Here is a 12,816-nt window from a genome sequence, read left to right as displayed (position 1 = left end):
AACGGTGATGTTGATACTGAGATGCTGAAATACACGAGGCGACGTCAAATCCGACCAGGGGTGAGCTCCAGGCTCGCCAGGCTAGTCCCCGCACTAATTCCTGGGACCTGACCCATCATCAACCCTCACCAACAAATCAAATCACCACGACTCTCCTCAATGCCTCCAATTCCAATTCCTACAACTCCTCGAATCGTCATATACTACCAGACGCAACATCATTCCGATGGCAGACCATGTTCAATATTACCTATCATCACCCAGCCAAACATCGCGGTAACGCACGTAAACGTCGCAGCAATCCATCTCAATGATCCTCCGGGAAATATAACTCTGGTACATCTGCCATATCCTCTCTACAAACAACAATACTAACAAGTAATAGAATGATCATGTACCTCACCATGAGCGCTACGCCACCATGTGGGCAGAACTCCGCATCCTCCAAGCAACTGGAATAAAAGTAATGGGGATGCTTGGTGGGGCAGCCAAAGGTTCATTCACTCGACTCGACCAAGACGAAGCCACATTCGAACTTTACTACGGTCCTTTACGAAACCTTATCCGTGAGCGTGGCCTCGATGGCTTAGATCTCGACGTTGAGGAGGAGATGACTCTGGCTGGAATAATACGATTGATTGACCGACTAAAAGCTGATTTCGGGTCTGGATTTATCATTACGCTCGCGCCTGTGGCTGCAGCATTGATATCTGAACGGCCCGAACATAATTTGAGTGGGTTTAATTATGAGGCTTTGGAGGTTATGAGGGGAAATAGTATTGAGTGGTATAATACGCAGTTTTATTGTGGATGGGGCGATATGAGTAAGACGGCTGGATATGATATGATGATGATGAGGGGATGGCCTGCACATAAAGTTGTGGTGGGTATGGTTACCAATCCGGGGAATGGTAATGGGTGGGTACCGTTTGAAACTTTACGAGAAGTACTGCTTAATCTGAAGTCGAGATACCCTACATTTGGTGGTGTTATGGGTTGGGAATATTTCAATTCTTTACCAGGAGATAAAGATAGACCATGGGAGTGGGCGGCTTGGATGACCAATGTTCTGGGTAAATCACCGATATCTGCACCTTCGGGCCCAAGTACGAGCGCCAGTGTTGCTGGAGAGAAACAGAGGCCACTTGTCGATAACAATGTAGATGATGATCTCCAGGGGGATGCTCCTTTACCTGCGGAATTTGAGTACCATTCCGAGGGACTTTGGGAAGATTGATGATACCCTGTTTCTTGTATAAAATAAGTTAGCAAATTGGAATTTTTTGCGTTTCGAAGTTTGCTGTTTCCTTGAGGAGAGCCAATGGTAATGAGTTTTGGGGCCTACAAAGTCGTTGGATGCATCCATGCTTCTACCAAGTGAAATGTACCGTTGTTTGTGGTAAATTCACCAGAGGGAGTTTGTCTGGATGATAGATCGAAAAGACACTGGATAATGACATCGATAATCACAGCAAGTGACAAGAGTAGATACACCCAACGTGCAAGCATAGGTAAATTACGAAAAGAAAATCACTTTCAGGAGACCCTAGTAGATATCCTGTGAATATTTTACAATACATCAAAATATGCGAAGCCGGTCGTGGGATATATTTGTGACAGATAGACCGAAGTTTTTTACATACAATAATAGGTTGCTTTCAGGACAACCTGGAAGAGATACTCTCCATATCCGGAATCTTGTCAGGTAGGACCTGTCATGTCATTCCGAGGTAGGAGGAGTACGGAGTAAAGTGACTGATATTTGTACAATCATTTTGCGATTGACTTTGTGATTTGGATTCAAACTCAAACTCGTGGAAATTGTACACGGGGTACAGTAATTCATGGATAGGAAGTTCTGCTTTAATACCTTGGACTTGTGTGAATATTGATATTTAATGGTCTTTTAGAGTTTCTCTTCATCTTTGGAGATATATTGTCTACTCAGATTTCAATGCAAGATACTAAGGATGTCTTCAAGAAAGGATGAATACGGATCTAATATTTGGAATCTACGCATATTCGTTGTTGCTGATGAATTGTCATGGAGAGGAGGGGTCCTATTACCCATAACGAATTCCACCTAGTGGTTAAGGATATACGATCTTCCATACGTCAGACACTTTTTAGACGGACAGAAACTATGGCGCGGGATGCGACGAATACGACGGGGACATTGTCTGAGGTGGAAGCTAGATAACAATGCGATCTTGAGGTTTGGAGACACTTTTTTAGGTGTCCAATGTATGCTAGGATGTGATGCGGACTGTATAATAACACATTTGAGTGTGCAGTTGTGAGAAATGGTGAAGTTACTAGGTATTTACTAGGGTGGAGGGGGTGCTTGGTACGGGGATACCAAGCGTGTTGTGATGAGCAGGGCCACCATGGGATTGAGTACCAGAAACCAATTCAGCTGCAAGAGCCCTCCATACAGCAGCAGCAGCAGCAAACCCCAGTTCAGCACGATCAACTGTCCAATTTGTCTGCGCCAGTAAATTTGGATATCCCACTTCGTGTTGCATCTAAAGTAGTTGCTCCTGAGCAACCTTTGTCCAAATCAGCTACAACCCAACTTTCAGTGAAAAGTATCAAGCAGCACGATGCCACCAAGCCTATCAGACCAGACACCGAGATTAATAAAATATTGTTGGACAAACCAAAAGATTTGAAAACTAGGATTCATGAGAACCAACTGGAAGAAGAATTTTGACGACAACTGGATATGCAGAATGGGAAAAGTTGACGGATATAGCGAAGGAGACAAAGGTAAGAGCTCTAGTAGGGAATTCATGGTATTCTAGGTCCACGGGTAGACTTATTATAGCTTTTGTTAAATCGGTATTGGTTTTCTTCAGAATGAAGAGCAATATATGGCGTTCAAGAACGAAGCGGAGCGAGTAAATGAGCAATACAGTAATAAGGGTGATTGCTTGAGTATCGACGCTGCTGGGTTAAGGATGGAGTTGGATAACTTGCGATTGAGAGAAAGAATCTTGGTAAATATGGTGGTGATTGGATTGGGGTTTGCTTCGATTCTATTTGACACCTGAGCACACGTATTCTTCACATACTTTCTTTCTCGTCATATGCATTTGAATATTCCCGGCAATGAGCTTTCAAAAACTTCCATATGGAGGAGCATAAGACTGATAGAGAAGAAAACACTGAAAACATTTGCTTAGTAAGTAACTCCAATCGCGTCTGGTAGAACCATATTCGGTAAAAAAATCTCGTGTTGCTCCTTCCGAAGCAGAATGCTGTCGTGGATGCCTGGGATGAGGTTTGCCTAATCAAGCTAGCGCACCATCACAACTTCATCTTTGGTCTACTTTCAAGAATCTTCCTCAACTTTGATATTCTGTACAATACCTCTTTCCAAATCAAACCATCTTTGTTTTCATTCACGACATAAAATGGTTCCAGATGGCGGCCCTGTCAGTTCCTACAGTGGACCAATGAAGAATGAAATGTTGGACCGCTATTTGAACATAAGGGCTGCACAGTAAGTTTTCCTTTGGTCCCAATCACGATATATCTGACTTGTCTATTCTAGGAGGAAGGAGCTTACTTCCGGAGTTCTATCTGCGACTCAACAAACCCAAAAAGTTGTAAAAAGTGATTCAACTTGGCAAAATGTCAAGGAATCTTGTAAGATCTTCATCTTAATGATCATTTGTTTCGAAATGGCAGTTGACCTCTAACGTAGTGTCGAGCCCATTCGATCTTGGAGAGGAGAACAATGCAGTAGATTGTATGCTTTTACCCTCATGGTCTTTGATACACAGATAGTCACTGACTTTCTGAGCAGGCTGTAGCCTAATCGACCTAGAAGAAGATTCTGACACAGTACCATTATCCGGGTCTCAATTGACTCAGGGAAGTGAGAAAGCCAAGCAGATCCTGAAAAACACTGTAGGCTTTCCATTCTAACAACCATTTATTACCGGGATTGCCACTGACTTCTTGAGCAGGCCTTGGTCTAGCAGACCCTGAAGAAGATTATATAGAGGTTGCGGTTATACCAACAACATTCTTGCGCTTCTCAAAACTTCCACAAAAATTACGCCATCAGATTTGGCACTTTACTCGTCCTGAAGCACGTTACATTAAGATTCGGGAATCTAGATGGACCACAGGACTTTTCTCGGGTGCGCCAATCCCAGCCATGCTTCATACTTGTCAAGAATCAAGGAAGATGGCTTTGATATGGTATGACTTGTCATTCGCTAGAGATCCTGAGATGTGTTTTTTGGACCAGCATACCTTGAACACGATAATGGAGAATGCACTTACTAATGAAGAACCACGCGAAGCCAGGATTTATTTTGATTGGGAGCGTGATGGTCTGTATTCACAATGTGCCCGTTGTACTGGTCACAGAATGAGTTGCCGACATGCTCCCCTGTCCTTCGACTTTCTCAGGATCAAACGGTTGGCATTCGAAGGTCCTCTTTCTGTCAACCCGTTTTACAAGATCGCGTTGTGTTTTCCTGCGGTTGAAAGTATAATTCTTATCCGCGGTCGAAGCTCTATCCGTCGTAAAGCTGTCTTACCACTCGAATTCATATATGTAGATAAAAGGTTTGAATGGGAAGACGAAGATTTGCTTGCAACATGTCTTTATACAATAAAGAATACAGCTCCTGAATGTGGTGCAATAGAAACCATTCAGTCAGTCCGGAGAATGACTTTGCTTAATGTCAATCAGACAGAACTGGTTGATCGAGTGGAAAGAAGTTATTGGCCTTGCCGTTGAATCCCCTCCAACTAGCTACAGGGGGAGTATAAGCGTGGGTATAAATATGGACATCGGTACCTGCGAGTCTTGACATTTATTCGTTCAACTTTGGCTGTATCATCGCTACATGGGAAGATATGAAGGAAATGAATGGTACTTTGAGATGTTCAAATATGAGAAAATACCTCACAGATAACTCGATATGACAAATTTATGATCTCCCGTGGATTTTGACCTTCATGCTCTTGTATTGCCCGCCCGCACGGCAATATGGCTTCATTACAAATACCCGAATTTCTAAGCAGCCCACAAATTGCCCGAAAAATTCCCGATTTTGAAAAATATCATCGTCAAAGATCACAAACATCACCACGAAACGGAAAACCGTGTATAGCATTTAATCCACCAGATCCAAATATGTCAGACATCAAACTCGCCCCTTTTAACATTCACACCACCCCTTATAAAACCATTCATGGTGTTGACATTCCCGCACACATCTTAATCCCCAAATCTCTTGCCTCAAATTCCCAACCCGGAAGTAGAAAATACCCCGTCCTCGTCCGCTTCCACGGAGGCTACCTAGTCTCCGGGTCCGCACTATACACCGAATGGCTTCCACCCTGGTGTATCGACTTTGCACTCCAAAACTCCGCGATCCTAATCATGCCCGATTACAGACTTTTGCCTGAAGCGACGGGTCAGGATATTCTAGAAGATCTGAGGGATTTCTGGGCGTGGTTTGCGGGTTCCGAGAGCACTGGTTTGCTGGCTTATCTTAAGTCGCTTGATGCGGGTGTAGATGTGGATTTTGAAAAAGTGGCGGTTTTTGGGGAGAGTGCTGGGGGTTATTTGGCCATTAGGAGTTCGCTTCTACCACGGAATAGCTGGGGTAATGCTTTTAAAGGATGTAAAGCGGTTATTGCTTCGTATCCTATGACGTTGCTTAGGAAGGATTGGTATTCCGTTGCTAGTGAGACTAGAAGTCCGTTTGGGGCGCCGCAGTTAGATGAGGGGGTTTTGGATGCCCATATTGAGGGGTTTGAGAAGGGGGATGGTTCAAAAGTGGTGGTTAGTGCGGAGCCGCCGGCGAGATTGGATCTTGCGATAGCGATGGTGCAGAAGGGAAGGTGGACAGGGGTTTTTGAGAGGGCCGGGGGAGAGGGGCTTTGGTTGGAGGATGTGGTTGGGGAGTTTGGTGGGGGCGATCCTGAAGGGGGGAAAGGTGCGTATCATCTTGCTTTTCATGGTATGGGTGATTCGGCCGTGCCATGGGAGGATACGAAAGAGTGGGTTGATATTTGGGCGGAGAAATTTGGTGAGGACAGGGTGAAGGGGGTTTGGAGGGTGGGGATGGAACATGGGTTTGATAATGCTATTGATTTGAAGGATGCGGAGGGGAAGTGGTTGAAGGAGGAATTGGAGGTGGTTAGGAGGGAGTGGTTGGGGGCCTAGAGGGATGGACGATGGATGATGGGTTGCGGGAGATGGGTTGATCGGGGGTTGTGTCGGTTTTGAAGGTTAGTTGAGACGTGAAATAAAGAGAGTGATTATATATATATAGATGAGATAGAGATAGAATGCCTATATAGGATCTGCGATTGAATTTTCGCTATCATTCAACCATGGCTTTGAACCCGATGGGACAATCGTAAGATGGGTAACAAAGTTCACAGAAATAATCTAGGTCCTAAACACCACATCAGCTAGCATTAGCAAGACAATAAACTTACAACGCCGTGAATCCATACCCAAAACTATTCTCTAAAACACTAACCTACCATCATCCCACAAAAGAACAGAAGAACCGTAAAAACAAATCCTCAAACCCACAAACTAAGATCTAAGAACAAACGAATCCGTGAGTATTCCCAACTGATAAAAACTTTACACAGGATACAACTCCACCCACACACAAACGACACAAATCATCAAAGGCCGAAAATTCGGACGAAGAAGAGATGCAACAAAACGAAGGATATTTTTCTCCTCCTCAATTTCCCCTCTTGATTGGTACACTCTGGAGTTCAATCCATAACCCGGGATATACAATCTCTCCGTTTCTCCGCCGTGATCACCACAGACATTATATCTTTTATATCATAATAATCATATTATATCTACCGTGCCTTCATATATTTTCACAAATCTTCCTTGAAATCTATTTAATTTTAGGTTATAATGATCACATTATAAGGTTAGTTTAGTTACATCAGTTGACCTACAGCTAGCTACAGAAAGCGAGTATAGCTTAGATAGGTACCTAGGTAAATAAAGTTCAGTTCGGATATACACATACGAACACAAGGAAACAATAAATAATAAGCGATGGCATACTCGAGTAAAGGTTTAGGAAATCCGAAATCTCGGATTTATTAGATGTGCAACAAATGGATTGTGATTTTGAAACTTTCAATTTTCTGCTTCTGATTGGTAAATTTGGGGTTTGAGTCTCGGACACGGGGGTTATCTTTTTTTTTTGGCTTGGCATTGCTGGTGTTTGCTTTTTTTGAACCTTATATGTTGCGAATTATTACTCTATAGATATGTTTTAGTGTCTTGATGTTGATATTTAGAAAGTTTGGCTAGATTCTAGATCCGACATCTCCGGATGCTTGGATGTGCGATCAATATCTAGCTGCTCTCTCTCCGGGCACATATCTGCCCGATTATTCTTGGGAGAGCGGCGAGAAATGTGTTTGGTTCCTTGGACGGAAAGGAGTTTTAGCAAGCTCCTCGAACCGAACACTTGAGTAGACAACTGGGCTAAAGACTACCCGGTGCCTACCCTGGTGCATCTAATCGCTGAATAGATTGAATTCGTCCGAAATCTCGGAGCTTTTAGCAGCGTGCAATGAAGTCCCGCCATATAACCTCTTGCATGTTGTAAACTTCGTGCTTTAACTCAAGTGATACGTCACGGATATCCATATGCTCTATATTTGTATTGATATCAATCTATAGCCGCCCCGCAATTCAGTGGCTAGCTCCACAGATCTCGATGCACCAGCTCTCAAAGAATACTTTACGCGGCATTGCGGCGGAGCTGCGGGATTTATGAGATGTGCAACATTTCGAAGATGAGGAACTTGCGGGACGAACAGGTCATTTATGTATCCGCTAGCGGTAGAAGAGAATGCGTTATTAGAGAAGAATGCGGCTCTGCGGATGAATCTAATCACCGGCGGCGTGATTAGTGATCGAGCTACCCAGAGCGAAATAAGGTTAGCTCTTGTGAAAGCCGATGATTAGTCCTTCTGCCGCGGAGGAAATGTTCTGAAGAACGAAGGCAACATCAGAAATGCATCAACAAACCTCGGAGCAAAAAACCGTCCCCGAATATTACAACTTCGGACTTATATAGATATGCAACAAAACATTTTCATCCTGTTGCAATCCAATAAAAATGCACATTTAACCCCGATAGTTCGTGATGTTTCGGGGACCCATCAGTTTGGTTTTCCCGAAGAGGAAAAAGAAGACCGATGTAGCATTACGGTCTCCGATGTATATGATTTTCCGTTCTCCGGAGTTGCGTGGTAGAGCGAGAACTTTTGAACTCTTGTCTCCGACGCAGGTGTGAGTTGTTTTCCACCGTTTCGGAGTTTGTATAGATGTGCAACAAGAGGATTGGAGGATAGAGGAGGATGGTTGTCGTCCAATGAAGGTTTGCTGATGAAGGAAGTACGGTTCGGAGCTTGTGTCGTGGAGATTGCATTAAGCGAGCACCGAGTTGCTTTGAGATTCAGTATGGAGGATGGTAAGCAGTGTGCGGTACGGGTGTTACATAAGGAGCGGTTAAATTGATTAGACCAAATCAATCATATTAGACAGCAATAATGAGAAATAGTAAAATAAAACAAAATTGATATCGGACAATACTGGAAGTAACGGATCTCGGAGTTTAAACAGATGTGCAACAATTCCTTTGGAGTCTTGGATGATTGGATGAGCTTGACTACTTACGGTGTTTTTGTTCTATGAATGTGTTGGTGAAGGTTGGAGGCGAGGAGGTCAATCTCATCGGTAGGAAGAAGTCATCGCGGATATTACTGAAACCTCGCGCATCTTCGGCCATTACGAAGCTTCTGTTCATGCACCCCAGCGCTTTGGGCCTGTAGATCAGCGCAAAATACCCTGTGCGGAGGAAAAAGTGCTGGCACCACAGCGTACCACAGGGATATCACAAACTAATACCAATAGTTAGGTACAGGCTAAATTACTCAATATCCAATATTCAAGATTGGTTCAACTCGGATATAATAGATTTGCAACAAAAGTCTTTGTAATTTCTAGTTTCTCCAATCATGTTCATGGTATATGTCAGTCGGAGTAATGTCACCACCATGTTTTCAAGACCGACGGGATTAGAGCGAGCGCCGATTCTTCCGATATACCGATTTGTTTTACTTGTATGGAGTATGGATTTGTAGATTATGGATTTCGGAGGTAAAGATGTAGGTTTTCATGGAATTGGTCAGGTGCCAAGGAATAGTTCATCGAAAAGAATGTATTCATCGGCGTCGCTTTGAAATTCGGCGATATTAGATGTGCAACATTTGAAAGATTTCGGTGCTTAGAGTAGACTATCGCCGTTCATACGGAGTAATGTGGTTGTGTTGGTGAGGATGGATTGGCGAGATGAAGGGGCCGATGAATTTTCGGAGTTAATTCTATCTGTATTCGCCGCTTCAACAACGCGCAAAGATTCTTGACAATTAAACCACCTCGTCTTCGGATTTCGGATTTGTTGAAGATAAGCAACAAAAGAATTAGAGCGTGTTTAGATTTTAATGATCATTAATGATATGGAAAATGTATTACATGTTGTCCGTCTACGGAAATATTCTTCCGTTACAAAATTTACTAGTTTCACTCGTATCGAGTGACTCGATACTTTCCGTATAATGTTTGTTAGTTTTACATTCTATCCGACGACTCTCAGTTTAATAATCAGTGGAGGACAAAATGTGGAATATTTGAAAAGATGGGACCAAGTGAGCAAAGAATGGATCCTACACTCCAAGCAGCCTGTGCGGGCGGATATTGATTATCAAATTCCGGAATCATTTGGTCTTCAATACCAAAATCCACGGAGTAAACACACACAACACCACTTCCTCTACCATGAAATCGCGCGCATTGCGGAAATTTCGTAGTCGGACTCGGAATTCTTATTTTTATGATATGCAACAAAACTTCCAATAGACATAATCTTATAGGTGCGCTTTGCATCGAGAGGCCTAGATTCCCTCTTTCCTAAAATTCCGAAATCCCGTTCCACTGTCATCCAACAACTCCACCAACACGGTACTCCGTCAACACACATCCATCCTCCTCATCTAGGATTTATCCCGACACATCTTGATGGATGCTGCGGAATGTGGCGGTTTTAAGATGTGCAACAAAAGGGTTATGATCGGAAGGAGTTTCACGCCATATAGTAAGTGTGGGTATATGTTGGATTCGAGGCTGGGCTTGCCACGATGTTTTGTCCAAGAGCAAGTTTTGCGTTGTTCCGCCACCAACATCAGCACCAGCTAAATTTTATCTGCTGATATTTCACCTGATTTTTGACAACAAACTCTTCATAGATTTTCCGCAAACCCTTTTTCGGCAGATATTCACGGAATCGAGAAAATTGTAGATACGCAACAAATATCATATTGGATTTTTTGAATGTTGTTTATAGGTGGATTTGTTTCCTAACTAAAAAATATAACCTTACACTTTTTCCGAGATTGGAGAACGAAAGGTATTTTTTGGGGCCATATTCCGCTGTCACGGAATTTCCACCACAACGCCACTGTTGGCATGATATGGTATTTCTTCATTCAACAGTTTTTCGTGAATTTTCTCCGGAATACAAAGATTTCCATGCGGAATAGATTATGTTTTCATTCCTGTAACTATATCCAAAATACCCAATCCTTTCTTCCCTGAAAGCGACAGCATCATCCAATTCTATCCACTTCTTGGCTCTCGCCTCGATTTGAAACTCACAAGTCCAGTTTACATACACACCACAGCTAGAACATCGGCGAAAATACAGTTCGATTTTACGATAAGCAACAAAAAAAAGCATTTTTCTTTATACTTTTCGGAGTAGGCGCTAGGTCGGTTTCAAGACAATGTTTCGAATTGGTGACATCGAATTTTATCTTTGTCGGTCCTGGACAATGGGATTTTGTTCAAAGATGCCGATTATGGTATTTTGTCGGAATCCGGAAATTTTAGATGTGCAACATTTGTTCTTTTTGATATTGGTTCGAGCATTCTGCCTCTTTTTTTGTTTGATTTGGCGAGATTAGGCTTTGAGGATCCGGTGTATGGGATTTGGTGTTTTTGCTATGACTTGTGATATCTTACGGTCATTTCCGATGTGTGTGGTCCTTTGTTAAAGGGGGTTATACTCTCGGCATACATTCAGAATCCGAATACCAGTGTATTCAGATACATCCGATTCAAGGCCTTCTTGACCAAGATGTGTTCTCTCCAATACCAGGTCTATCACTCTGGGGATATTGACTAAAATTCCATCTCATTCGGTGGTCGCTTATTGGGATAGTGCCAACTTCTATCTATCATAACGAACGACACCTACCTCAGACGAGACATCCAAATTTACTAATGTCCCAGATATTCTCCGCTGCCTATAAGTTAACACGGAGTATAAATACACGACTAGTCCGCCAGTCTAGTGTCACTGGTGGTTATTTCAAACAATTTTCACCATTATTCCACGACTTGCCCGGAAAATCGTCAAATAAAAGGTATTTGCACCCTATTTTTTGCTGATAAAACCGATTTTCTCTTCATGGTTTGCAATAGATGGCACCTACTGAGAAGGATGCAGTTTCTGTACTATGATACATGAGCTGTTCATGTAAGTGCATGAGAGTTCATTATACAAGATGCAGCGGAGAATGTTTTTTATGAATACACAAGCAAATCAGCAATCTCAGTTCTGATGATGATATTAAGGGATTGGGGTGGGCAGTCCGGGTGCGATAAATGTGGACTAAAGAGAAAACCCCTTCGTGGTGCTGAATTCAGGAGACGGGGAAGTTGGCAGAAACTAGAGCTCGCATGGCTCTTCTTGATACAGGTAGATACTATTGTGGTATCACTTGACGATGTTTAACAGTGTTTCATCAACCAGATTCCAGGTCCCGATCGAGAATCTCTCTATAAATGATGAACTATGTTGGCGTGGCGGAAAATCTATATCTTGTAGTGACACTAGGATGTGTGCGGGAGGAACTTGGTATTGATGAGTTGTGATATATATTTACGAGGTTGGTGCAGGAGTTAAGGGGGTTTAGTATTGAATACAAAGATCGGGTGGTGTATAGGGTAGGGGAGATCAGGTTGAATGCGGGAAGTGCAAACGTGCTTCGAATTTACGTTGGGGTGGAATGGGATTAGAGCTTTAAATATACTCTGTAGACTAGGACGTTGATGAGTGGTGATATACACAACTCCGTAGTGAATAACTTCAAGTTTTATTCCTCACGAAGCACCATTGCGATGCGAAACAGAAACAAAAAAAATCAGCGCAAACTGACGCATTCGCCACCGCCTCGACGATCCCATAGCAGTGCAACAGTAAACTCTCCTGTAAAGTCTTAGAGCACCCCTAAACCCTCTGTCCAAGCACCCGCATCCTTTAATTCTAATCACTTTGACGGAAATTCGGCGCCATCTTGAATCCAATAATGCCGTCGTAGTCCCGTGATACCCCTATCCTCAAGAAGACCAAGCGTCAAGCTTAGTAATCATCAATGTCCGAAAATTACCACCCCACAGCCAACAAGCATTTGACGCATCCCTTTCATTTCTCCGATAGATATTCTGTCAACCTTCTAGACCTATTGGGATTTTACTGGTGTACGCTTCGATGTTGATGTGTTTAGTGGGGTACATTTTTTATTGAAGGGATTGTTCTTCATTGCGGCATTACGTTTTTGCTGGTTATCACCATTGTGATAGATACCGGGCTTCCATACTTCATGATAGTTGGCCATCTTCTAAGCATTAATACTATGGGCATTTAAATCGGCGTTTTGATTTTA

General features: G+C 42.9%; 8 protein-coding genes across 8 annotated transcripts; 5 read left to right on the top strand and 3 right to left on the bottom strand.

The window, feature by feature from the left end:
• Positions 1–159: 159 nt before the first annotated feature.
• Positions 160–1,237, top strand: SS1G_01513 (hypothetical protein; the record flags this gene model as incomplete). The annotated part of the gene is made up of 2 exons (XM_001597269.1): positions 160–336; positions 386–1,237. The coding sequence occupies 2 exons, from the start codon at positions 160–162 to the stop codon at positions 1,235–1,237; spliced, it is 1,029 nt and encodes a 342-aa protein (XP_001597319.1).
• Positions 1,238–2,315: 1,078 nt separating this feature from the next.
• On the bottom strand, positions 2,316–2,525 carry SS1G_01512 (predicted protein; the record flags this gene model as incomplete). Its single annotated transcript, XM_001597268.1, has 1 exon — positions 2,316–2,525. The coding sequence occupies one exon, from the start codon at positions 2,523–2,525 to the stop codon at positions 2,316–2,318; it is 210 nt and encodes a 69-aa protein (XP_001597318.1).
• Positions 2,526–2,873: 348 nt separating this feature from the next.
• On the top strand, positions 2,874–3,053 carry SS1G_01511 (predicted protein; the record flags this gene model as incomplete). Its single annotated transcript, XM_001597267.1, has 1 exon — positions 2,874–3,053. One exon carries the CDS (start codon positions 2,874–2,876, stop codon positions 3,051–3,053), a length of 180 nt encoding a protein of 59 aa, XP_001597317.1.
• Positions 3,054–3,416: 363 nt separating this feature from the next.
• SS1G_01510 (predicted protein) lies at positions 3,417–3,933 on the top strand (the record flags this gene model as incomplete). Its single annotated transcript, XM_001597266.1, has 3 exons — positions 3,417–3,505; positions 3,557–3,651; positions 3,812–3,933. The coding sequence occupies 3 exons, from the start codon at positions 3,417–3,419 to the stop codon at positions 3,931–3,933; spliced, it is 306 nt and encodes a 101-aa protein (XP_001597316.1).
• A 1,078-nt stretch (positions 3,934–5,011) lies between these two features.
• Positions 5,012–6,196, top strand: SS1G_01509 (hypothetical protein; the record flags this gene model as incomplete). The annotated part of the gene is made up of 1 exon (XM_001597265.1): positions 5,012–6,196. One exon carries the CDS (start codon positions 5,012–5,014, stop codon positions 6,194–6,196), a length of 1,185 nt encoding a protein of 394 aa, XP_001597315.1.
• Positions 6,197–6,366: 170 nt separating this feature from the next.
• On the top strand, positions 6,367–7,802 carry SS1G_01508 (predicted protein; the record flags this gene model as incomplete). Its single annotated transcript, XM_001597264.1, has 5 exons — positions 6,367–6,392; positions 6,590–6,602; positions 6,637–6,754; positions 6,917–6,938; positions 7,706–7,802. 5 exons carry the CDS (start codon positions 6,367–6,369, stop codon positions 7,800–7,802), a joined length of 276 nt encoding a protein of 91 aa, XP_001597314.1.
• Positions 7,803–8,190: 388 nt separating this feature from the next.
• Positions 8,191–8,819, bottom strand: SS1G_01507 (predicted protein; the record flags this gene model as incomplete). Its single annotated transcript, XM_001597263.1, has 2 exons — positions 8,191–8,477; positions 8,708–8,819. 2 exons carry the CDS (start codon positions 8,817–8,819, stop codon positions 8,191–8,193), a joined length of 399 nt encoding a protein of 132 aa, XP_001597313.1.
• Positions 8,820–10,090: 1,271 nt separating this feature from the next.
• Positions 10,091–10,557, bottom strand: SS1G_01506 (predicted protein; the record flags this gene model as incomplete). Its single annotated transcript, XM_001597262.1, has 2 exons — positions 10,091–10,281; positions 10,470–10,557. The coding sequence occupies 2 exons, from the start codon at positions 10,555–10,557 to the stop codon at positions 10,091–10,093; spliced, it is 279 nt and encodes a 92-aa protein (XP_001597312.1).
• Positions 10,558–12,816: the final 2,259 nt, after the last annotated feature.

Source organism: Sclerotinia sclerotiorum, genomic scaffold, assembly GCF_000146945.2.
Source record: "Sclerotinia sclerotiorum 1980 UF-70 scaffold_2 genomic scaffold, whole genome shotgun sequence".
Taxonomy (NCBI): Eukaryota; Fungi; Ascomycota; class Leotiomycetes; order Helotiales; family Sclerotiniaceae; genus Sclerotinia; species Sclerotinia sclerotiorum.
Note: the sequence above shows the minus strand (reverse complement) of the source record. Positions and strands in the feature narration are given on the sequence as shown.